This window comes from Dromiciops gliroides, chromosome 4 (assembly GCF_019393635.1).
Source record: "Dromiciops gliroides isolate mDroGli1 chromosome 4, mDroGli1.pri, whole genome shotgun sequence".
Lineage (NCBI taxonomy): Eukaryota > Metazoa > Chordata > Mammalia > Microbiotheria > Microbiotheriidae > Dromiciops > Dromiciops gliroides.
The window spans coordinates 153,760,369-153,785,079 of NC_057864.1; the positions used below are offsets into that span (position 1 = coordinate 153,760,369).

Genomic DNA, 24,711 nt, shown 5'->3' on the forward strand with positions numbered 1-24,711 from the left:
GTCCTCCTGAATCCAAGTCCAGTGCTTTATCCACTGAGCCACCTAGCTGCCCATCTGGCTCTCATCTTAGTCCAACCAACCTCCTATTGGTTCTCCCTTCACAATCCCTTGCATTCCTCCAAGAAGTAACTGTATGTGCTTTGTTGCCTCAGTATGCTGCACCTGGCACACAGTAAGTGCTTAATAAATACATGTTGCCTGAACTCACCCTGACTACCTGGATCAGTTCTTTCCTCTCCTCTCCACTTGTCTGAGTCCTACCCTACCTTGCAGGCAGAGTCCAAGTTCTTCCTCCTCTCTTACCCCAAACTGTCCTGGGTGCTTGGTTTCTTCCTTGTACTTCCAAGACATTTATTGTTTGTACCATTCATGGAGCATTTACCCCATACTGACATATTGTTGTTTACCTTGTTGTTGTACACAGATCATATCTCCAACTAGATTATACATCTTTTCATGAGCAGGGGCCATGGCTTAGAATTCCCTCTGTCCCCAGTGCTTAGTGTCCCACATAATTATATTTATTGAAGAGGAAAATGACTTCCCACTCCCACCCCAGATAGCCACACTTGGACAGCTCAGATAAACTTTGGATAGAGTGCTAGGCTTGGAGCCAGAAAGATCTGAATTCAAATCCGGACTCAGATACTTAACTAGTTGTATGATCCTGGGCAAGTCACTTAGCTCCTGTTTGTCTCAGTTTCCTAATCTATAAAATGGGGGTTGTTTTGAGAATCAAATGAGATAATATTTATAACAAGTGCTTAGCACACTGCTTGACACACAGTAGAGTAGGCACTATATAAATGCGTATTCCCTTTCTTTCCTCCCTTCCCTTTGGCTCTTCCCCATTCACCACCTGCCCCCATTTTGTCTCCCAGAATCACACCAATTTGCCCATAGGACATGCTGATGAGTCGTCGATTCACCAGCTTGTCCTTCTTGGGGTCCCGAGGCATACGCTTCATTATGTCACTCTCCGCTGACTCGTAGGCCAAGGAAATTGCAGGGACCTAGGAGAAGAGGCCACATAAGGCTCAGAAGGGAACTTAAATTACCTAAGCTTTGCCCCTTTCCCTCTTTACAGTTGCTCCCCTTACCCCATCCCTTCCCACTAAAGGTGCCCTTCCCTTGGTTCCTGCTGGATCCTTACCATATCAGTACCCAGATCAATGCAGAGAATGGTGATAGTGCCCAGAGGCAGGGGTATATTCAAGATGATGAACAACAAGAAAGGGCTTATCTCAGGAACATTGCTGCTCAGGGTATAGGCGATGGACTTCTTCAGATTGTCAAAAATGAGTCGCCCTGTGGGGATATACCTGGGCTATCAGGAAGATTATTGGGAAAGAGGCTAGGCAGGAAGAAGAAGAAGAGGCTTTAAGGTAAAAGCCATGGAAACTAGTACGTGGAAATCATGAGTTCTTACCCTATGCCCACCCAGGTTTTCCAGGAAATGGGGATGTTCACTTTGGTTCATGCAGATAAACCTTGGAGCTCAGGATCTACTAGGTTTTAGTGTGTTCTTATCCTTCAGGATTCCATTACTTAAATGATTGGCTGGATTTGGGGTCTCTTGGTCTTTTGTTTTTGGACCAGTCCTATACTAACTTGAATTCAGTCATGAAAGGACCATGACATTAGCTCCAGGAGACCAATATAGTCCTTTATGTTATTGGGAGGGGAATCCCAGAGGGAGTAGCAGATGGATCTAAGCTGCCATATTAGCCTCCAATATAAATCTACCAGACTGGGGGTAGAGGTTGACTGTCAAGACTGCTAGAAGGAATGAGGAAGTGGGGTGATAGTGATAACCTTGGGCATGTCAACCCTACTAAAGTAAAACAAGGAAAGTCGCAGGTCCAATGACCCTCCTTCTGTCCCTCACCTTCCTCCACCCCAGTGACAATGGAAGCAAAATTGTCATCCAGAAGGATCATGTCAGCTGCCTGCTTGGAAACATCAGAGCCAGTGATCCCCATGGCAATGCCAATATCAGCCTTTTTCAGTGCAGGAGAATCATTCACCCCATCACCAGTCACTGCTACAATAGCACCCTGGATGGGAGTTGGAGGTATAAACAGAGGCTGTGAGCTAATGCGATGGCCTAGACCTGGACTAGCCCACAGAGACCATAATGATTACAGGGGCCCTTTTGCCTTGTTGTAGGGTAGGATTTGATCTTTATCTCCCTTACTGGATTGGAGTCTCCTACAACCTAGCCCTTTCCTCAAACTGGGCTCATTTCAGGGTCCTCTTGTCTAGTCCACTCTTGTTCTTGGCTTTGAACTTAGTTGGAACCATATCAGCTTTAGTGGACACAAGAGTGAGGGAGCTAGGTTCAAAGTTTCTGCAACACTTTTGTCTACCCACTTCAAATCTAGAATGATAGAATGTTAGGCCTGGAAAGGATCCAAGAGATTATCCCATACCACCCTCCTTGTTTTATAGGTGAGACCCAGAGAGGTGTAATGATTTATCCACAGTCAACCTGCTGGTTTGTGGCAAAATTAGTACCAGAACCCAGGCCACCTAATGTCCCAGGACAATGACTCCATGACCTTACAAAGTGACATTATGACCAGAGATAATGCATTCTAGTCTACTTCCATCTGTCTCTGAAAGGCCCCCATGCTTTTCTCCCTGCACCTGTCTCTGACATCCTTCCACAATGATGAGCTTTTGCTGAGGTGAAGTTCGGGCAAAGACGATCTCGGTGTGTTCTTGGAGGACATGGTCTAGCTGCTCTTGTGACATGTCCTTTAGTTGTGAGCCATGTATCACACAGGCTTTCGCATCCCTGGGGAAAAAGGGATCCCCTAAAGTGAGTTCTGGGGGATAGAGTTCCTAAGCAGGATTTTCCTAAGAGACTCTAGTTCTTTGCTTCTGTTCAACCAACTTCCTGAATGTCCCTAAACATTCTATCCCTATGCGTAATCATGGGATTATAGAATTGAGAACTGGAAGAGACTTTTAAAGTCATCTCCTTATTTTATAGTCTATAAGTATTCACGCTTGTTTTTTTAGTCCTTAGTGCTTTACATTCCCTTTCATCACTTTCCCCATTCAGGATCCTCATAGTTTCCCATCATACTAATGACCTTTCCTAATCCAATTTCTTCCTCTTCTCCTTCAATTCTTCCCCAATATGGAGGCATTTCCCTATTGTATAATGTTTCTGGACATGTATAAAATTGGTAAATCTTATCTTTTAGGTGCCTCCCAGGAAATCAGGGTAGTGGGAACTGTTGGGATATTGTCAGGCATGAAGGACAAGAACTGGGGAGTATGGGGGCCTCACCTGGGGTCCACCTGGCTGACAGAGATACGCAGCCGGGCAGCAATATCCTCCACAGTCTCATTGTTCTCAGAGATTATTCCAACACCTTTAGCGATGGCCTTGGCAGTGATAGGGTGATCTCCAGTTACCATGATCACCTGGGAGGTGGAGGACCATTGTCAGAGCTGCCCCTGGCCCTGCTAGTCTTCAAGACATGCAGGACCTTGTCTTTTCTGAACAGGGGGTTAGAGAGCTCATGGCAGCCAAGGTATAAAATAATGGGCTTGGATGAGATGACCTCTACCTTGGCTACCACTTATGGAAATAGATAGTGTTATAAAAAGACAAGAACCAGCATAGTCTGGGGACATAATGTTTCTAGAACATGAACATATCTTATAATTAGATCCATACAGATGTGATTTTTGTCTACTAATGGACGTTTTTGTTTTTTTGGTTTTTTTGGGGCAGGGCAATGAGGGTTAAGTGACTTGCCCAGGGTCACACAGCTAGTGTCAGTGTCTGAGGCTGGATTTGAACTCAGCTCCTCCTGAATCCAGGGCCAGTGCTTTATCGACTGTACCACCTAGCTGCCCCTAATGGACAGTTCTAATTGGGTTCACTATGTAGTTAAATCTGGTTCAGGCCTGAGTCCATGAGTCAAGGCTAGTCCTGAGGCCCGACCATTTCTACTGCCAAGGCTGCTGAGGTTGTCAGGCATTTTAAGGGCTTGGGAAACTCCCCAGTGAGCTCATGCCTCAGGTTCAGTTGCCTGGGGCTGACTGAAACTGAACTTATTCTCTAAAGTCCTGTGAAAATGGTGTCAGGCAGTTTAAAACTCAGTAATAATAACAATTCATTTCATATTGCATGATAAAGTTTACAAAGTACTTTACTCATAGTAACCTTCCAATTTTTTCCATTTTACAGATAAATTGAGGCTTAAGAGAGGTTACATGTTTTGCTTACTGTTACAAAGCTAGTAAGTCTTAGAGATGGAATTCAGGTTCAGGGCTCATTCAATTCTACTAGGGTTTATAACCTACTTTACTTTGATAATTCAGTGTATCCAGGATCTCATAATCATGAGTATAGATTGCAAACTAGCCTTGCCTCCTTATTCTATGAAATTCTAGTCCATATCCTTCCTTCCATAAGTTCTACATACAGAATTTGCTAAATGTTCATAATAGTAAGTACTAGATGCAAAAAAACCCCCAACCTTTTAAAAAGTTGGTAGACAAATATATGAGACCCAGAGCCATTCCTCAGTAGAAGAGTTGTCAAAGATATGAATAAATTCTTCTCAAAAGAACTGCAAACTATTAAGAACAATATAAAAGATTGCTCTAAACCACCAAATAATAAGAGAATGCAAATCAAAGCAACTCTCAGGTTTTACTCAACAAACTGGCAAAGATGACAAAAGATGGAAATAGTGTTTGAGGAGTAGCAGAAAGGTTGACTCACGAAGATACTTGGTCAAGTCATGAATTGATTCAACCATTCCAGAAAGCAATCTGGAATTATGCTGTAAAAGTGACTTAAATGTCTATACCATTTGACTCAGATATCTCATTGCTAGGCATATATCTCAGGGGGATTAAAGATAAAGTTAATGGTACTTTCTGTGGTAGCAAATAACTGGAAACCAAGTAGATATCCAATGCTTAGGGAATCACTGAACAAAATCTGTTACATAAAGTTAATGAAATAGAAGTGCACTTTAAGAAATGATTAATATGAATAATAAAAGAGGAGCTTGGGAAGACTCATATGAACTTATACATAGAAGGAAAACAACATTCATAATGACTGCAGTAAATAGAACAATGACAAAACCCTAAATGCTACATAATTATAATGAGCAAGGTTGACCCGGAAGGAGAGATGTGAAAATGCATCTTCCTCTTTCCAGAGGAAGGGACAATAGACGTGGAACACAGCATATGCTGTCCGATTCAGTGGATATATTGGTTGTTTTTTCTGAACTGTTTTCTTCTTTCTTTCTTATTAATTCTTTGTTATAAGGGAAAGCTTGTTCTCCAGGGAAGGGGAGAGGGATCTATTTGGAAATGAAGGTTATGTGAATAAGAATATTAATAAAAATGTTTAAAGTTGTGTTAGGTACAAAAGTTTCATGAAGTAAGGAAAGTATCCCTTCCTTGGGAGAAATTAGAAGATGATGGAGAAAAACAAAAATCACTCAACCTTGTTTGCTAGAATAACACTTAACAGAGAACCCAAACCTGAAAAGGTAGGAGGCAAGGTGGTGAGGCTAGGTGTCACAGTGGATAGAGTGCTGGGCCTGGAGTCAGGAATATCTGAGGTCAAATCTGGCCTCAGAGAGTTACTAGCTGTGTGACCTTGGGCAAGTCACTTCACCCTGCTTGCCTCAGTTTCCTCATCTGTAAAATGAGCTAGAGAAGGAAATGCCAAGCCATTCTTTGCCAAGAAAACCCCGAATGGGGTCATAAAGAGTTGGATATGACTGAAAAAAATGACTAAACAACAAGAAGAAAATAGTAATATTTCATATAACTTAGTAGTCTTTAGTAAATTAAAGTAACTCAGTTCAGAACTACAAGCGAATATATTAAAAGGCCTAGTAGATGAGATTACTGAGCTACTTTCAGTGATTTTGGGAAAATTTGGGCAAACCAGGGATGGGCTGCAGACCTACAGAAAGGTCAATGCCCTGATTTTCAAAAACACCGTATAATCAACCAACATTTGTTAAGGGCTTGCTCTGTGTAGGACTTTTACTCTGTGTTGGGTGCTGGGAGGATACAAATGAAATACAAATAAAAATAAATAAAATAGTCCCTGCCTTTGAGGAGCTTACATTCTACTGAGGGAAAGAACATATCACTTAACTTCCTGGTCCTCAGTTTCCTGATTTGTAAAATGAAACAGCTGGACTAGACAGCCTCTGAGGTTTCTTCTAGCTATAGCATCCCTCAAGGCTCATTGCTCAGCTACTTTCTCTATATAATGTCTCATCAGCTCCAATGAGTTTAATTATCTCAGAACTACATATGCACCCCAAGTTTCTCTTCTGAGCTAGTCATGAATCACCATTTATCTCATGGATATCTTGAACTGGATGTTGCATAGGTATCTCAAGTTCAATACGTCCAAAGCAAAACTCATTCCCTTTCCTCCAAACTCTCCACACTTCCAAATTTTCCTCTTACTATCCTTCTGGTCAGCCAGGCTTGCAATTTCAGTATCATTCTTGATTCCTCACTCTTGGTCACCCTACATATCCAATCCATTACTAAATCTTGTGGTTTCTTCCATCTCAACATCTCCCCTTCTCTCCAGTTATATAGCCACAGCTATAGTTCAGGCCTTCGTTATCACTCATCAGGTCTACTTCAATAGCCTTCCACCTCCCCTCTAATTCATCTTAGTGTAGCTAGATGGTTCAATGAATAGAGTGTCAGGCCTGGAGTCAGGAAGACCTGAATTCAAATCTGACCTCAGAAATTTATTATCTGCATGACCCTGAGCAAATCAATTAACCCTCTGTATGCTTCAGTTTCCTTATCTGTAAAATGAGTTAGAGAAGGAATGGCAAACCACTCCAGTATCTTTGCCTAGAAAATCCCAAATGGGGTCACAAAATGACTTAGCAGCAACAACTAGAGAGGCACCATTGTGCTTGGCATGGTCATTTGTTGTTCTTGTTCATCCTTCATTCTCAAAGAGGACCAGTGACATCAGGAGGGTGATATCTTGACTTGCGAGTGAGTTGGTTTTAAGTGAGGCAGGGCTGTGCAAAGTCATCAGCCCCACTCTCTCCTTCAGTGTCACCTGAGTCTAATGGCAAGACATAGCTCAGGTTGACTGGAGATGACCCCAGATTCCATGGGAGACCTTGACCTTTTTAAACGAAGGTTTTTCCCACATCTCAGTTTGTCTGAGACAATACTGAATCAATGAATAAAGGCTAGGCAAGAATAGAAGCAAAAGATGGCCTTGTTTGCCCTCACAAAAGAATCAGTCTGGGAGGGGAAGTACCTTAGAGTCTCTCACTTGTCATGGTACGTTTGCTGTCATGGATAGAGAGCTGACCTCCCAAACAGGAAGGGGTGTCTGGTAGCTTCAGCAGTTGAATCCAGGGAAGAAACACCACTGAGGACATGCTTGACCCAGCCCAGCATGAATTGATCTGGCAGCTGAGTCACTATATCCTATAAGCAGGGGAGTGACTTGTCCAGGAGTGAATTTGGTGTGGGGAAATGCTTTGTGGCAAACATTTTAAGTCCACTCTTCCCAGGGAAGAGAGAGTATTATCTCTAGTCTGTAGAAGTTTTTGTCCTTGTTATAACTCCTCAATAAATATACTTTGTAAAGCTAAGCAATGTAATTGGTTAATTGATGTTGGGGAGATATCAACTGGTAAACTGATATAGAGGTGAGATCAACTGGCCAAATTGATATTTGGGGGGAGATATTAACTAGTGGATGATATTGGGGGATATGTACTGGATAGGGGATAATGACCATTCGTACTAGAAAGACACCCCCAGCCTCTTAGGTTTTACCCTGCGAACCCTGAAGGGAGAGAAATAGGAGCTAAACTCTGAGAACTTAACCCACCAGTAAAAGTGGGAATTAGGAACCTGCTTTTCAGAGAATGCTACAGAAGGAACTGGGCGTATTTGGAATGGAGGAGACAGGCAGGAAGATGTAGCTGTCTTTAAATAATTGAAGGCTATCATATTTGTGGAAGGATATAAATCCCATTCCCACTCTTTCAGAGATACCAAGCAATCATAATCTTGCCCCTCCCCCCTCATGCTTTGGTTTAAAATCTTCAGTTGAAATCAAATGCAAGAACTAATCAATTTTCCCTGAAATAGAAGAAAATAGAATATCCTCATCTAAAGTTCTTTTTGTTTCATTCTTAGAGGTTGAATCCATTTCTAAATGGAAACACCTGAGCATCAGGAAGGACTCCTCCAGACAACTGGTTAAAGTAAGAGGAAGAATGGCTTTGATTAATAAAATTAAGGGAAATATCTCTTGAGTTCATTTTTGACCAGGAAAAAAGGGGAATTCTTAGAGCAGGGGTTCTGAACCTGGAGTCTGTGAACTTAAAAAAAACTTTTTTTTTTGAAACTATTTCAATATAATTGGGTTCCTTTGTAATCTTATGTATTTTATTTTACGCTTTTACAAAACATTATTCTGAGGAGTCTTCAGGCATCACCAATCTGCCAAAAGGATACATGACACCAAAAATGTTAAGAACTGGAACTCAATGAACTAGAGAGGGATGTTGGTGGTTTTATTGAATGGTTTTGGGGAAATGGTTTCCCTGGGTATGCCCAAAAGTTAAGTCCTGATGATTATTGCCAACTTTGTCCTTCTGTTTGATTTTGATTATAGAACTTTGTCCTTGTTCTTGAATCCCATAAATTGTAACTCAAAAAAGTCTTGGGTAGAGAGATTTTCAGAGACCTTTGTCCCTCTACATTTTCTCTCTCTCTCTCTAAGCAGAGATGCTTAGATTAGTTTAATTAACAAATTTGTTTCTGGAAGATTTGTGCCTCAAATGCAGAGAATGGAATTTTTCTTCCATGTGTGGAAGGAATTAGAATTGTTACACTTCAGAGGGAAGAATTAGGAACAAAGGGTGGAAGTTATAAGGGAACAGATTTCAGGTCAACATAAATAAAAGTTTTCTAAAATTAGGGTTCTTTAAAAATGGAATTGACAGTCTGAGGGGCCTGCTAATTTCCCATTATTGGTAGTCTTAGGTAGAGGCCACATAAGTATAGGATTCATGCTTTGGAAAGAGGTTGGACTGGATGGCCAGTGAGATACCTTCTAATTCTTTAATTCCTGAAATTACTCAGGGTGTATTCTTTTTTTAAAAAAATAATTGCCTTAATTTTCTTTTCTTTTCATTGGTGGCTCAGTTGCACTCACTCCTTTTATTTTTGATACTAGTAATTTGGTTTGCTTCCTTCTTCTTCTTCTTCTTCTTCTTCTTCTTCTTCTTCTTTTTTGTGGGGCAATGTGGGTTAAGTGACTTGCCCAGGGTCACACAGCTAGTGTCAACTGTCTGAAGTCGGATTTGAACTCAGGTACTCCTGAATCCAGGGCCGGTGCTTTATCCACTGTGCCACCTACCTGCCCCCCCCCCCCCCAGGGTGTATTCTTAAGGAAAGATTCTAAAGAGAAGAGGCTAGGGAAAAGGAAAGCAACTAGGAACTGTTACAATAACCCTAGTGGTAGGTAATGCAGATCTGAAATGGGGCAGGTGCAGTGAGAGAAGAGTTGGAAGCTGATTAGATGTGGGGTTTTAAGCAGAAAATGTCAAAGATTACCAAGTTTTCTAGCCTGGGTAAATTGGAGAATGGAATTGCTGAAAACCAGGGTAGAAAAAAGTGGGGAAAAGGGAAGGTTCTTCTGAGGAAATGTTGAGTTTACTTTGAAACAGGTTGAGTTTAAAGGGTTGACAGAACATCCAAACATGCCCAGTTGGCAGTTCAAAACATGGGACTGAAGCTCAACTCTAGAGAGCTCACTGTTGGAAATATTTACTTGGCAGTCCTGTTGCTTGCATGAAGGTAATCACTGAAGATGTGGGAGGGACTGATATGCCTAAGGGAGAGAATGTTAAGAGAGCAGAGACAAAGGCTTTGGGGAATGCCTGTGTTTAAGGGATGGAAAGAGAATGAGGAGAGATAGTGGCTACAGAGACAGAGGGGGAGGGGGCATAGAGTTAGGAGGAGAATCATGAATGCAGCAGTAAGTTGAATATAGCTGGGGGAAATCACTCAGTTGATCTGGCTAGGTACACTACAAATTTACACCATCTCACCTAAACTGGCAGCAAGGTAATTCCACTTTTCTCAAAGATGGTTCCAGAACTTTTTCTTCTATCTTCAGAAGTCTCATACCCTTTCCCATCTCCCCACTTTATGCACATCCCGGAACCTTGCCTCTTACTTTCCTGAGAAGATGAAGGCTGTTTGTCACATATTCTATCTTTCCCCCTTTTCTTTACTTTAAAACCTTTTAACATCATCTTCTACTCTCTCCACTTTTGCTCCATTCTCTAAAAGTCAAGTGACCCTTTTCCATGCCAAGGCTAACCCCTCTACATATATCTTTTTTTTTTTTTTTGGTGAGGAAATTGGAGTTAAGTGACTTGCCCAGGGTCACACAGCTAGTAAGTGTCAAGTGTTTGAGGCTGCATTTGAACTCAGGTCCTTCTGACTCCAGGACCAGTGCTCTATCCACTGCACCACCCAGCTGCCTCCTTCATATGTCTTTAATCCAATACCCTCATATCTTCTCCAGCAGATTGAGCTCTCAATTATCCTTCTCTCAATCTTAAATTTTTCTTTCCATTGGTTCCTTCTCTACTGCCTTCAAACATGCCCAAGGCTTCCATATCTTGGGAAAAAACCCTTTATTAGATCCCACTACCTCTTCAAACTATTGTCTTATGTTTCTTCTCTGTTTCTTAAAGTCCTAGAAAAAGCTGTCCACATTCATTGCCTTTACTTTTTCTCTCATTCACTCCTTTGCAATCTGACCTCTAATCTCATCACTCACTGTTCTCTCTAGAGTTACCAGTGCTCTCGTTTTTTTTTCAGTGATCTCTTAATTGCCAAATCTCATGTTTTTGTTTTTTTTCTTAGTCTTTATCCTTCATGACTCCTCTACAACATTTGACATTTTCATGACACTAGTCTTCGTTCTCCCACTTGCAACCTTCTGTCTCCTTTGCTGGTTAATGACTCATATCACTTTTTCTACCTGTGTGTATCCTCTAAAGCTATGCTCTTGCCTTCTTCTCCTTTTAACTCTCTCTTTCTCTATTCTCTCCCTTGGTGACTTATTTCTGGTGGGTTTAATTATCATCTCTGGACAGAAAACTTACAGACTCACATATCTGGTCCCCACAGTCACTCTTTTTTTTTTTTTTTTTTAGATAGGCAATTGGGGTTAAGTGACTTGCCCAGGGTCACACAGCTAATAAATATTAAGTGTCTGAGGCCGGATTTGAACTCAGGTACTCCTGACTCCAGGGCCGGTGCTCTATCCACTGTGCCACCTAGCTGCCCCTAGGATAGGGTTTTTAACTACAGGAAGCTTATTTGCCTTACAAGGGCATGCCCATTGAGGAACAAATCACTGGGAAAATCCCTAGGGTGGGGATGGTGATGGTGGTGAGGAGACTCAAAGCCCAGGTAGCCTACCTTGATGCCTGCACTACGGCACTTGCTTACAGCATCAGGGACAGCGGCTCGAGGTGGGTCAATCATGGATATGAGCCCCACAAAGCAGAGTTCCTTTGTAGGGAAATTGATATTGTTTGTATCAAACTGAAAGTCCCCAATGTATGGTTCGGGGAGGTCCAAATAGCAGAACCCTGGAGGAAAAAAAAAGGAAGAAGCAAAGATAATTCAGATACTCCCTCTTCTCCATCCTCATACCTGAGCATCTTATAACCTTTCCCAATCCCCTATGCCTAACATTTTTCCTTAGCTTCTAGGGTCTTCCCCACCATTCTCAAGGCCCCACCCCTCCACACCTTCTCCTCTTTTCTATCCCTTTCCTAGTTCACTTTCCCCAGCTTCCCTCACCCAGCACACGCTCCCCTAGCCCTCCCAGTTCTAGGTAGGCATCCTGGAAGAACTGAAGAGCCTCCTCATTCAATGGATAGTCTATGCCATTTATTAGGATAGTAGAGCAACAATCCAGGATCCGTTCTGGAGCTCCCTTCATCACCAGCGAATATCTCATGGCGCTCGCATCCCGAACGTGGATTGATAGCTAGGGAGAGAGGAGAAACAGTGTCAGGGAAGGAAGAGATGGGGCTGAGAAGAGGTACCCTTGTCCCTTCTTCCCCCCACCAAATACCGTTCCTACTCTATCCTTCCCAATTCTACTGAAGGCTCAGCCAATACTCACGGACTTGAGGATGGCAAGGGACCTTAAGAGATCAATGATAGATAGATGAGGAAACTGAAGCTCAGGGAAGAATGATGATCTGACCACAGTCAGAGCATTCAGGAGCAGATCAGGCATTCAAATACAGGTGCTTGGACTCCAAACAAGCACTTTTTAGACAACACTAAAAAGCAGGTGCTTACCTCCTTTGAATTCAATTCATATTAACATGATTATGGTTTTTGTTACCTACTTTGTGTACAGTAATTTGTTGGTTGAGCATCCTGGGTCTGGGAGCAGGAAAGAAGAGATAGGCAGCAAAGTATGGGAGAAAGAATACCCAGCCTGTAGTCAAGAAATCTGGGTTTGCTTTCTGGATTTGGTGCAGAATGCTTTGTAACCCTGGACTCTGAGTCTGAGTCTCAATTTTCCAATTTGTAAATAGGGATATAGGGCAACTGGATGGAATGGTAGATAGAGTGCCTAGCTTGGAGTCAGGAAGACTCATTTTGCCGATTTCAAATCTGGCCTCAGACACTTCCTAGCTGTGTGACCCTGGGCAAGTCACTTAATGCTGTTTACCTTAGTTCCCCATCTATAAAATGAGCTGGAGAAAGAAATGGCAAACCACTTCAGTATCTTTGCCAAGAAAACCCCAACTGGGGTCATGACCAGAAAAAACAATTGAATAACAAAAATAGGATTAACACCTGCACTATCCACTTCACATGCCTAAGAGGAAAAAAAGTGCTTTATAATCTTAATAACACTATAAAAATATAAGTTATTATTATTCAAAGATAAATAAAGCAGGCTCTGGCTAGCGAGGTGACTCAGTGGATAGAGAGCACTGGGCCTGGAGTCAGGAAGAACTGAGCTCAAATGACTTGGTTTTTAAAAAAATTTTTTTCAAATAACTTGTTAAAATGTAAACACTTGATCATCATATAGTCCTTTCCAATAGATCGAATATCAATCCTTTGATTTTGTTTTAATATTTTCATGTTGTCTTATGGAATCCTTGCTTTCTGTTTTGTCCATTCTAATTTTCAGGATGTTGAATTCTTGGTCATGGTTAACTACTATCTGTTCTAAATTATTCTCCTTATATTTCTTCCCTTTCTACTCATAGTTTCCTTTAATATTACATTTCTTATTTAATTTCTTCCAGTTACTCATAGTCCTTGTGGCTAGGGCATCCTTGTCTCTGGGGTTGTCGGTAGCTTGTATTTTTTTTCTTTTTTTTAATTTTTAATTTTTTTGCAGGGCAATGAGGATTAAGTGACTTGCCCAGGGTCACACAGCTAGTGTCAAGTGTCTGAGGCTGGATTTGAACTCAGGTCCTCCTGAATCCAGGGGCAGTATTTTATCCACTGTGCCACCTACCTGTCCCAGTAGCTTGTATTTCTTTCACTAAAAACTGCCTATTCATATTCTTTGATCATTTATTTATTAGGGAATGACATTTGTTCTTGTACATTTGAATCAGTTCCTTATATATCTTGGAGATGAGACATTTAACTGAAAAATGTGACAAAAAGATTTTCCCCTCATTTATCTGTTTTCTTCCTAATTTTAAGTGCATTGGTTTTGTTGGGGCAAAACATTTTATGTAATCAAAAATGTCCATTTTATCATGAACTCTTCCTCTTCATTGTTGTGGAAGGTAATTTCTTCCTTGTTTTTAAAAATTGCTTATCATGTTTATCACATTTTATGTCTAAATCATGTATCCATTTGAAACTTATCTTGGCATATGGGATGAGATGTCAGTTTATACCTAACTTCTGCCAGGCTGCTTACAAGTTTTTCTAGTAGTTTTTGTAACTTGTAATACTTGTTATAGTGAGTCCTTACACCAGTAATTAGGATCTATGAGTTTGTTAAACAATATGATATGTTCATTTGTTTCTGTACAGTTGTTGTTTAGTAATTTTTCAGTTGTGACTTTTTGTGACCCTATTTGGAGTTTTCTTGGCAAAGATACTGGAGTGGTTTGCCATTTCTTTCTCCAGCTCATCTGACAGATGAGGAAACCAAGGCAAACCGAGTGAAGTGACTTGCTCAGCATAATACAGCTAGTAAGTATCTGAGACCAGATTTTTTTTTTTAAAGTGAGGCAATTGGGGTTAAGTGACTTGCCCAGGGTCACACAGCTAGTAAGTGTTATGTGTCTGAGGCCGGATTTGAACTCAGGTACTCCTGACTCCAGGGCCGGTGCTCTATCCACTCCGCCACCTAGCTGCCCCTTGAGACCAGATTTGAAGTCAGGAAGAAGAGCTTTCTGGACTCCAGTCTGGTGCACTAGACACTCTGCCACCTAGCTGCACTTTCTGCATAGAATCTGATGCCTAATCTGTTCCAGTAACTGACGACTATTTTATAGTCTGTATCAAATTATTTTCATCATTACTGCTTTGTAGTATGATTTGAGATCCAGGCCCCCTTTCTTTCTATTAAAAACTATTTCCTTTGAGATTCTTGACCTTTTGTTATTCCAGATTAATTTTTTCCCATTTTTTCTAGCTCTCAAAGTGAGTCTTTCATAGTTTGATTGTGTAACGATTGGAATGACGCCACCTGCTGGAGACTTACTGTAGCAAAGCTCTGCCATGAGGAGAAGGCATCTGAGGGCAAGACATCTGGCTCTTTGGTGTCAGGAAGTGATGTTTGCTTGTGGGAGGAAGAGGTGGTGAGGCTGGTGCTCTCTCTTTCCTCAGGACTCAGGTGGAGAAGGGAGCTAGAAATGTGCTCTCCCTTTAATAGATAGATGAATCTAGGCCTTTCTCTCTCTCTTTACCAAATTCTTATTCTCCTTAATAAATGCTTAAAAGTCTAACTCTTGCTAAAGCTTATAATTTATTGGTGACCACTCATTAGATATTTTTAGACAGTATAGCTAGAATTTTAGCCCCTTACAATTGGTATAGCACTGCATAAATTCATTTAAGTAGCATTGTCATTTTTTTTATTTAAGTGAGGCAATTGGGGTTAAGCAACTTGCCTAGGGTCACACAGCTAGTAAGTGTTAAGTGTCTGAGGCCGGATTTGAACTCAGGTACTCCTGAATCCAGGGCCGGTGCTCTATCGACTGCACCACCTAGCTGCCCCAGTATTGTCATTTTTATGTTGACATGGCCTACCAAGGAGCAATTGATATTTTCTCACTTATTTAGGCCTTTATTTCTTTAAAGAGAATTTTAATTGTATTCTTATAGTTCTTGCATGTGTTTTGTTAGATCCCCAAATATTTTACACATTCTGCAGTTATTTTGAAAGTAATTTCTTTTTCTTTCTCTTCTTCCTGAGTTTATTGATAATATAGTAAAATGTTGGTGATTTAAGTGTATTTCTTTTATATCTTGCAATTTTTCAAGGTTTTTCATTGCTCCAATTAATTTTTTTATTTTTTATTTTATTTTTAATTTTTAATTATTATTATTATTTTTTTTGCAGGGCAATGGGGGTTAAGTGACTTGCCCAGGGTCACACAGCTAATAAGTGTCAAGTGTCTGAGGCTGGATTTGAACTCAGGTACTCCTGAATCCAGGGCCAGCGCTTTAACCACTGCGCCGTCTAGATGCCCCTTCCAATTAACTTTTTTTTTTTTAATGTATAAGGTATTTTATTTTTTCCGTTACATGTAAAGATAGTTCTCAACCTTTGTCTATACAAGCTTTACAATTTCAGATTTTTCTCCCTCCCTCCCCTCCCTCCCCCCTCCCCTAGACAGCAGGTAATCTGATATAGGTTATATCTATATATCTCTATACATATAGATATAGATATATACACACACATATATATACACATAATAACATTAATCCTATTTCTGCATTAATCCTGTTACAAGAGAAAAAATCAGAGCAGTGATGCAAAACCTCAAAATAGAAAAAAAACCCAACAGTACCCAAAACAAAAGAAATAATATGGTTCAATCAGCATCTATACTCCACAGTTCTTTCTTTCTTTTTTTTTTCTTGGATTTGGAGATCCTCTTCCATCATGAGTTCCCTGGAATCCAATTAACTTTTAGTTTACTCTTTTCTTTGGTTCTATGGGTAAACCATCATATCATCTTTAAAAAGTTGTAATTTTGTTTTCTCTTTGCCTGTGTTTATTCCCTTGATTTTTTTGTCTTATAAAGCTATCATTTTTCACATGATATTAAATAATAATGGTGGTGATAATGAATATTCTTGCTTAACTCATGATATTACTGAAGAAGGTCCTAACCTTTCTCTATTACATATGTTGTTGGCTCTTGGTTTTAGGTAGAAAATTACTATATTAAGGAAGGTCCATTTCTTCCTTATGCTTTTTAGTGTTTGTTTTACAAAAATGGATGTTGGATTTTATAAAAAGCTTTTTTATTACCTATTGATGTAAGCATGTGGTTTTTTATTATTTTATTATGAATGTGATTTATTATGTTTATGGTTTTCCTTTTATTGAATCAACCTTTCATTCTAAGTATAAATCCAACCACAGTGGATAACTTTTTAAATATGTTGTTGTAGTCCCTTTGCTAATATATTATTTAATATTTTTGCATCAATGTTCATTAGGGATATTGCTTTATAATTTTCTTTATCTGCCATGTTTCTCTGTTTTAAATACCAAGACCATATTTGTAAAACAATAATAGTAATAGCTAGCACTAATATGCACTAAGAGGTTTTCAGAATTATCTGATTTGATCTTCCCAATCACTTTGTGAAGAAGTGCCATTATTATCTCCATTTTACAGATGTAACTGAGGCTCAGTGGTTCAGTGACTTGCCTAGGGTCACAGAGCTAGTGAGCTCCTGAGGCAGGATTTGTACTCAAGTTTTCCTGACTCCAAGTCCAGAATTCTATATCTATTTATATCTATCACCGACTTGCTTGTATAACAGATTGTTGAAGGATCCCTTCTTTTCTTATTTTTATAAACAATTAATGTAATATTAGAATTTTTTTTGCATGTTTGAGGATTCACTTATAAATCCACATGGTCCTCCTAGATTTTGTTTGTTTGTAATTCCTTTGGTAGTTTAGGTATGGCTTATTTAATTTCTTTTTTTGCTCCTGGGGTTATTGAAATGATCTAATTCTCTTAATTTGAATATTTTATATTTTAAAAATATTACTTCATTTCATCTAAATTATCTGTTTTGTTGGCCTACAATTAAACTATTCATAATTGGATAATTTCTTTTATTTTATCTTAAGTTACTATGAATTCTCCTTTCTCCTTTTCATTTATTTATTTATTTATTTATCTAGCTAGCTATTTATTTATTCATTCATTTACCCATCTATTTATTTATCTATTTATGTATCTATCCATTCATTCATTCATTTACTTATTTACATATTTATTTATTTATCTACTCATTTATTTAATTTGCTTATTTATTTATGCATTTATTCCTTCACTCATTTGTTTATTCACTCATTTATTTATTTATTTATTCATCCATTCATCTATCTATCTATCTATCTATCTATCTATCTATCTATCTATCTATCTATCTATCTATCTATTTTGGGAGCAATGAGGGTTAAGTGACTTGCCCAGAGCCACATAGCTAGTAAGTGTCAAGTGTCTGAAGCTAGATTTGAATTCAGGTCCTCCTGAATCCAGGGCCAGTGCTTTATCCACTGTGCCACCTAGCTGCCCCCTCCTTTCTCATTTTTGGTAAAATTTAGTTTTCTTCTGTCTTTAAAAAAATCATACCAGCTAACTGGTTATTTATTTTATTATTATTTTAAATCAGATTTTTATTTATTTTTGAAGTTTTAAAAAAATTTCAATTTTGTTATCTCTTCTTTGATTTTCAGACTTTCTACTTTGATGTTTGGTTGATTTAAAAAAAATTGATATTCTCTTAGTTTTTTTAAAACTACATGTCCATGTATAACCTATATCAAATTGCTTGCCTTCTCAGTGGGAGAGAAAGGGAGAAGAAGGGAGAAAATTTGAAACTCAAAAATTTCAAAAGATGAATGTTCAAAATTGTTTATGGTAGTTGGGGGGAAATATTATATTTAGAGTAAAAAAGATAATCTATAAAACATAAACCACATATATTTCCAACTCAATGACCTGTTAAAATATAAATATTTCATCATCATATAGTCCTTTCCAATTGATCAAATGCCAAACTTTTTATTTTGTTTTAATATTTTCTTATTGTCTCATGGAATCATTGCTTTCTGTTTGGCCAACTCTGATTTTCAGGGTCTTGAATTCTAATGTATGGTTTACTGCCATTTGTTCTAAGCTATTAATTTTCTTGGTCATTCTTTCCTCCCTGCTAGTAGTTTCCTTTAATATTACACTTATTTCATTTCTTCCAGGTACTCATGGTCCTTGTGGATAGGATATCCTCATCTCTGAGGTTCTACTTGGACTTGTGGAATCAGTTGCTAAGTGTGTCAGTAATGGGGCTATGATTCAAACCCAAGTCCTCTGACTCCATGTATGAGGCTCCTTCCAGTGCACTATACTGCTACTTTTTATGTTCAGTGCAATTCCCAGAAGTTCAGAACATTAGAGTTTTTCAAGTCAACAGACATGTATTAAACACCTACTGTATGCAGGGGATTGTGCAAAATGAGATACATAGACAAAAGTGAAAGAGTCCCTGCTGTGAAGATTACATTCTACTAACCTCCTGGTCATTTTCATCACTTTTCATTCTCTGTTTTTGAGAAAAGAAAACACTTGTAATGGAGGTAACAACTTTGACATTCCTTCACCTGATACTGCTTTATAAACCTGATAACCAATTCTATTACTAGAGCCTAATCCTTGTCTTCCAAGTTTTGTCTGTCTTCCCCTTCCCTTGATCTTATTCTCTTTGTATAGTCTTCCTTGGCTCCATACCTGGTACTTGTTGGTGGAATTGAAGGGGATCTCTGCCACCTTGGGGTACTTTTGCCTCATCTCAGTCACTGGGCCATAAGATTGTTCAATAAATTTGAGTAGAGCTGATTCAGATGCATCACCTGTTGTCTTCCTCTGTCGGGAAGGGGCTGGAGTCACCTTGAGGAGCATAGCTTTGGGGGACCAGGATCCCTGAGTGTCACTGGGAAGTGTAGAGTCCACCCATGGAAACGAGATGGATGGACTGGGGAAAAGACACATGTACTGGATAATGAGGGAAGTAACTGAAGGCTGGGAGGATAGGGCTTTGGAGATACCTCCTTTCACTATGGACCTGATACCTTAGAGATAAGGATATTTTCTTGATTTGGTGTAAATTCTGCTCGGTTACAGAGACCAGCAATTAGAGCCAGGGCAGGCCAAGTTTCAGAGTTCTTGTCAAACACGTTCCCTGAAAAAAAAGAGGAATTTGTGAGTATGGGATGCAAGGGGATGAATCTGAGAAACACCTTCATGCCCTATTTCTCATTTAAATGCTTCTCAGGGGCATCATTCCTCTTCTGAAGCCCCACTTTTTTAGGTGTTTTCTCTTTTCCTGATCCTACGATTCCCTCCCTTTCAATCTACTCCACTCCTTCTTCATTCCCCTTTCCCCCCAAATGCTCCCAGTCACCAGACTGGTCCTCAGTGGTATCAGCCTCATATATAGTCTTGTCAAACCACATGTGGGCCACAGTCATCCGGTTCTGGGTGAGGGTGCCCGTCTTGTCTGAGCAGATGGTGGAGGTGGAGCCCAGGGTCTCCACGGCCTCGAGGTTCTTGACCAGACAGTTTTTCCGGGCCATTCGCTTGGCTGTCAAAGTTAGACACACCTAGAGTGAGGGTGGGGAGGAGAAGGAAAGGAAACGGAGTTCAGTCTAGTATTTGTTGCTGGAGTTGTCACCTCAGCCCCCTCTCCCTTTAAAGTCCAGGCTCAAAGCCTTATGTAATAATAGCAGCTAACATTTATATAGTACCTACTCTATGCCAGGCACTGTGCTAAGGAAGCACCTGACAATTATTATCTCATTTGATCCTCATAACAATTCTGTGAGGTAGGTGCTATTATTATTATTATCTGCATTTCACAGATAAGGAAACTGAGGTAAACAGAGGTTAAGTGACTTGCCTAGGGTCACACAGCTAGAAAGTATCTTAGGTAAGATTTGAACACTGGTCTTCCTAGGTCCTGGTCCATCATTCTACCCGTTGCATCATCAGGAAGGTACACTCAACCTGAGGTTTTCAAAGGGTGGCTTTCACACAATTCAAATTGCTCAAGAGCTTCAGAGCAATGAACTTTATTTAGTTGGGACCTAACTAGACATAGGCTATGGAGGATGAAGCAGTATTAGAGGCCATGGAAATGAGGCAGAGAGGAGTCAGGAGCTAGGGACATGAAGAACAATATAGTCAGCATTTAGGAACATGGAACTATGGGATTTATTTGTTTATTTGGGTTTTTTTTTGCAGGGCAATGAGGGTTAAGTGACTTGCCCAGGGTCACACAGCTAGTAAGTGTCAAGTGTCTGAGGCCAGATTTGAACTCAGGTACTCCTGAATCCAGGACCAGTGCTTTATCCACTGTGCCACCTAGCTGCCCCCAAACTATAGGATTTAGAACTAGACAGGACTATAGAGAACATTTAATGCTTCCCTATGCACCCGGAATGAGTCTCAGAAAGGTTAAGTGTTTTGCCTGAGGCCATATTGGTAGTTAATAACAGAATATTTGAACCTAGGTCCTAGGAGTATGAGTTCAGTGTTCTTGACAGTCAGTCCCTGCTTAAGTAACAGAGTGCCTATAATTTTGAGCATTATCAAAGTTTTTGGAAGGAAACACTCAAGAAATAGGAGGTAAGGCTCTGCCTTTCAGGATCTTAAAATTAGAAGAGGGAGACAAGAGAGACACCCACAGATATACACACACATAAATCCATACACACAGACTACACAAACAGAAGAAATATACCAAAGAACGCATCAATAATTTGATTTATCTTAAAAAAAGGCCACCTTTATTGAAACACCATAAAGACATGCCCTTTCCTTTCCTGAGGTGGGAATTAAATTACTGTGGGGGTGGTACTGCAAACCTGTGAATATCTTCCTTGGGAGAGAAATATGAGCTATGCTGAAATCAATCTGGGTAGAACTTTGTAAATGTGGCAGATTGCTGCCCTGTCCCCAAGCTCGGGCTTTGGAAGGGGGAAGTTAGTAGTAGGGGTTGAAAGGGGTCAGGAGCCCATCACCTTGGCATAAGAAGAGAGTTTTGGGAGATGGGTCTAGGCATGTCTGGGGAAGGTACAACCATGGAGTTTTCTCCTAAAACAAGTATGGTGGTTGGTCAGTTGGGGACCAGCCCTTATGTTAATTTAGATGAGAGGAAGGTCTAAATATCCTGACCATTACTGACCAGATTAGGGTTACTTTTCTTGTGAAGTTCTTGTTGTTGTTCAGTCATGTCCAACTCTTTGCTACCCCATTTGGGATTTTCTTTGGCAAAGATACTAGAGTGGTTTGCCATTTCTTTCTCCACCTCATCTTTTTTTTTGGGGGGGGGTGAGGCAATTGGGGGTTAAATGACTTGCCCAGGGTCACACAGCTAGTAAGTGTCCAGTGTCTGAGGTTGGATTTGAACTCAGGTCCTCCTGACTCCAGGGCTGGTGCTCTATCCACTGCACCACCTAGCTGCCCCCACCTCATCTTTTAAAATGAGGAATCGGAGGCAAATAGGGTTAAGTATCTTGTCCAGAGAGTCTGAGGCTGGATTTAAACTCAGGTCTTCTTGATTCCAGGCTCAGCACTCTGTGCACTATGCCACCCAGCTGTCCTGAAGTCCTACTTCAAGCATAATTAAAAGAGTTCTGGATTTGAAGCAGAGGACCTAGGTTTAAGTTCCTGGCTCTGCCACTTATTAACTGCATGACCTCAAGCAAGCAAACCAACCTTGTTGAGCCTTAGATTCTTTCTCTGAAAAATGAGAGGGTTTAACTGGATGGTCTCTAAGGTCCCTTCTAGCTCTAAATCCATGATCATGGGTTCTTGAAAGGTATGTCAAAAGAATATAAACCCTGGCGAGTCCCACCAATCTGGAAAGACTACAAGTACCAGGGCTAAGATCTAGCTTGGTTTGGGGAAGCTTATCACCAGAAAACTGACTATGAGAGGATGGATCTTTTTACTTAGAGGAGTTCATAAACTATCTATTTGGATATGGAGACTTTGTTGTCTTATTGGTAGAATGAGCACCCATGTCAAAGAAATAGAAATAATTTACAGTATTCATGTAGGTATAGCTTCTTATCTGAAGAGCAATAATTCTTTACTCAGTATGTGTGTTTTTTTTAAAGTTTACCTTATTTCTCTTAAGGAACATTAAAATACCTTTTCAAAAATTCAACCTAGATCTGATGATGTATGAAGGGGAAAAGAAGGTAGTATTGTGGGAGGATAAGCAAAGACTGGTGGTAGCAGGAGAGGAACTGTGAAGGAAAGGAGGCAGCAAGGGTAAAGGCAAGAGGGGCTGTACTTGAAATGAGAAGGGCCTGGGTTAAAATCCTGCCTCAGATATTTATTATCTGTGTGACTCTGGGAAAGTCATTTAACTTCTCTATGACTCAGATTCCTTATCTGTAAAATGAGAAGGTCGGACTCAATGATAGAATTATTAACTTAATAAATGTTTATTGACTGACCAACTGATTAACTAATTCTAAGATCTCTTTCAGCTCTAACTCTAGGATCCTATGATCCAAGGAGGCAAAAAGGGACTTCCCCTGAGGGGATGACCAGTCTTCTGGTAGGTGAAATCATCTGACAGGATGCCTATGCTTTTAAGCCCAAATCACTCATCATGTGAGAGAACAGGGTGAAGTAGGAGATGGCAGCGGGTGGCATCTGGGTGATATGATATAAGGAAGAGGGCAGAAAAGGGAGCTATTAATGAATGGCTTTGATTTTTTTCTGTAAAACATGAAACAACGTTCTCAGCTGAGAATGTGGGTGGAGAAGTCACCATGGGAAATTTGAGGAAGGAATAAAAAAAGTTTGTAAGAGCTGTTGTGGAGAATGGGATAGGGGGTTGATGAGGGAAGTATAATAAGACTGTCTACCATCAGTAAGGGCCTAGTTGAATTTGTGTAATATAAATTTGTGGTGGACACAATCAGAATGGATGTGTGATTTTCTCCACCTTCATTCAGTAGCATGTTTGTAGGAGCAAAGGTGATAGATGGTGGGAATGAAGCAAGGATATGACTTGACTGGGTATAATCAGAAATATAATAAAGTGGTCAGGGATTCAAAAGAGGAGGACTGTGTAGAATTGAATTAGTTTGCTAATTCAACTAATTATAAGATGGGGAGAAGAGTGGCTAATGCAGGAAAGATGGCCTGGCCTCTGAAAGGTCAAGGTATTGAAGGTCATAATGTGGATAAAGGGGAGAGAGAGAGAGAACCCATAGATTATAGTTGGATAAGGGTTTTGGAATTCTTGAACATAGAGGTGAGATATCTGTGGGTGATGGCAAGATTTAGGCTATGATCATCTCTGCATGACTGAGGTAAGATGGAAGAGTAGGTCATGAGAAGTGAGTAGAATGAGGAACTCACCATTTAGGGTGTTTGACAGAGAGTCAATATGTGTGTTGAATGCACCTAGGATATGGGTAGCAGTTGGAAGGGGAGTGACCTGGAGGTCTGTAGGCAACAGCTACAAGGATTTTAATTGAGTGGTAGAGATGAATAGCATGAGCAACAACAGAGAGATTTCTGAATGATGGAGATAGGAAGAGAACCTGGAAGTGGCAATGGGGAGCAAGGAGTATTCCAACTTTCCTACCTTGACCACTGAGCTAAGGGAATGAATGAGGGTGCAGCCAATACTGGAAAAGGTGTCTAGGGTGGCTGTGTTGTCAAGGGGAAGGGTGAGTTTCATTAATAGCTAGAAGATGGAAGGAGTGGGAGAGGAAAAGTTTAAGTCTGAAGGGAAGTTTGTTGCCTATGGATTGGGCATTTGAGAAAGAACAATGGAAGGAGAGGTTAGTTTGGGGTGGAAGGGTTGAGGGAAATGGTAATAAAAATCAAGTGGTGGGGGTAGAGAATAGGGTTTGAATGATGACCTAGAGGGTTTCAGAATCACTGGGATATATGACCAGGTATAAGAATGTTCATCAGTGAGTGTAAGGCACCACTCCTCTTCTCAAAGGAGGCTGGAGATTGGCTCAGAGTCAAATGCATTGTGAGAAAGAAAGCACACAATTAGATGCTGAGATGGGAAGCAGGGTTTCCCTACTCCACTGTCCCCCATAACCATTTCACCTGAAGATTAGGAAGGAAATAGCACAGGAGGAGATAATAATTAAATCTTCACAGCATGAGAAGGAAGTTTTTTTCCCCACAGATTTTCCTCTTTCTTTTCCCTCAAGAAGACAAGATGGAAGGCCTGAGGTCAAAGGGAAGGTTGCTTTTTTTTGGCTTTTGAGGTTCTCCATATCATGGTTGGGAAAGGCAGCTAGGTGGCACAGTGGATAGATACAGTGGTCCTGAAGTTGGGAGGACCTGAGTTCAACTCTCACCTCAGACACTAGCTATG

The 24,711-nt window shown here is 40.3% G+C and overlaps 1 protein-coding gene across 1 annotated transcript in view; it reads right to left on the minus strand.

Moving 5' to 3' along the window:
• LOC122754097 (sodium/potassium-transporting ATPase subunit alpha-4-like) overlaps positions 1–24,711 on the minus strand; it is a 57,786-nt gene that overhangs the window by 14,419 nt on the left and 18,656 nt on the right. Inside the window, exons 8-17 of the mRNA XM_044002143.1 lie at positions 19,750–19,948; positions 19,418–19,527; positions 19,077–19,211; positions 11,896–12,085; positions 11,509–11,681; positions 3,302–3,438; positions 2,650–2,800; positions 1,889–2,057; positions 1,154–1,308; positions 890–1,013 (exon numbers count right to left, since the gene is read on the minus strand). Of these exons, the coding sequence (XP_043858078.1) occupies positions 890–1,013; positions 1,154–1,308; positions 1,889–2,057; positions 2,650–2,800; positions 3,302–3,438; positions 11,509–11,681; positions 11,896–12,085; positions 19,077–19,211; positions 19,418–19,527; positions 19,750–19,948 (1,543 nt within the window). The remainder of the gene's footprint in view (positions 1–889; positions 1,014–1,153; positions 1,309–1,888; positions 2,058–2,649; positions 2,801–3,301; positions 3,439–11,508; positions 11,682–11,895; positions 12,086–19,076; positions 19,212–19,417; positions 19,528–19,749; positions 19,949–24,711) is intronic.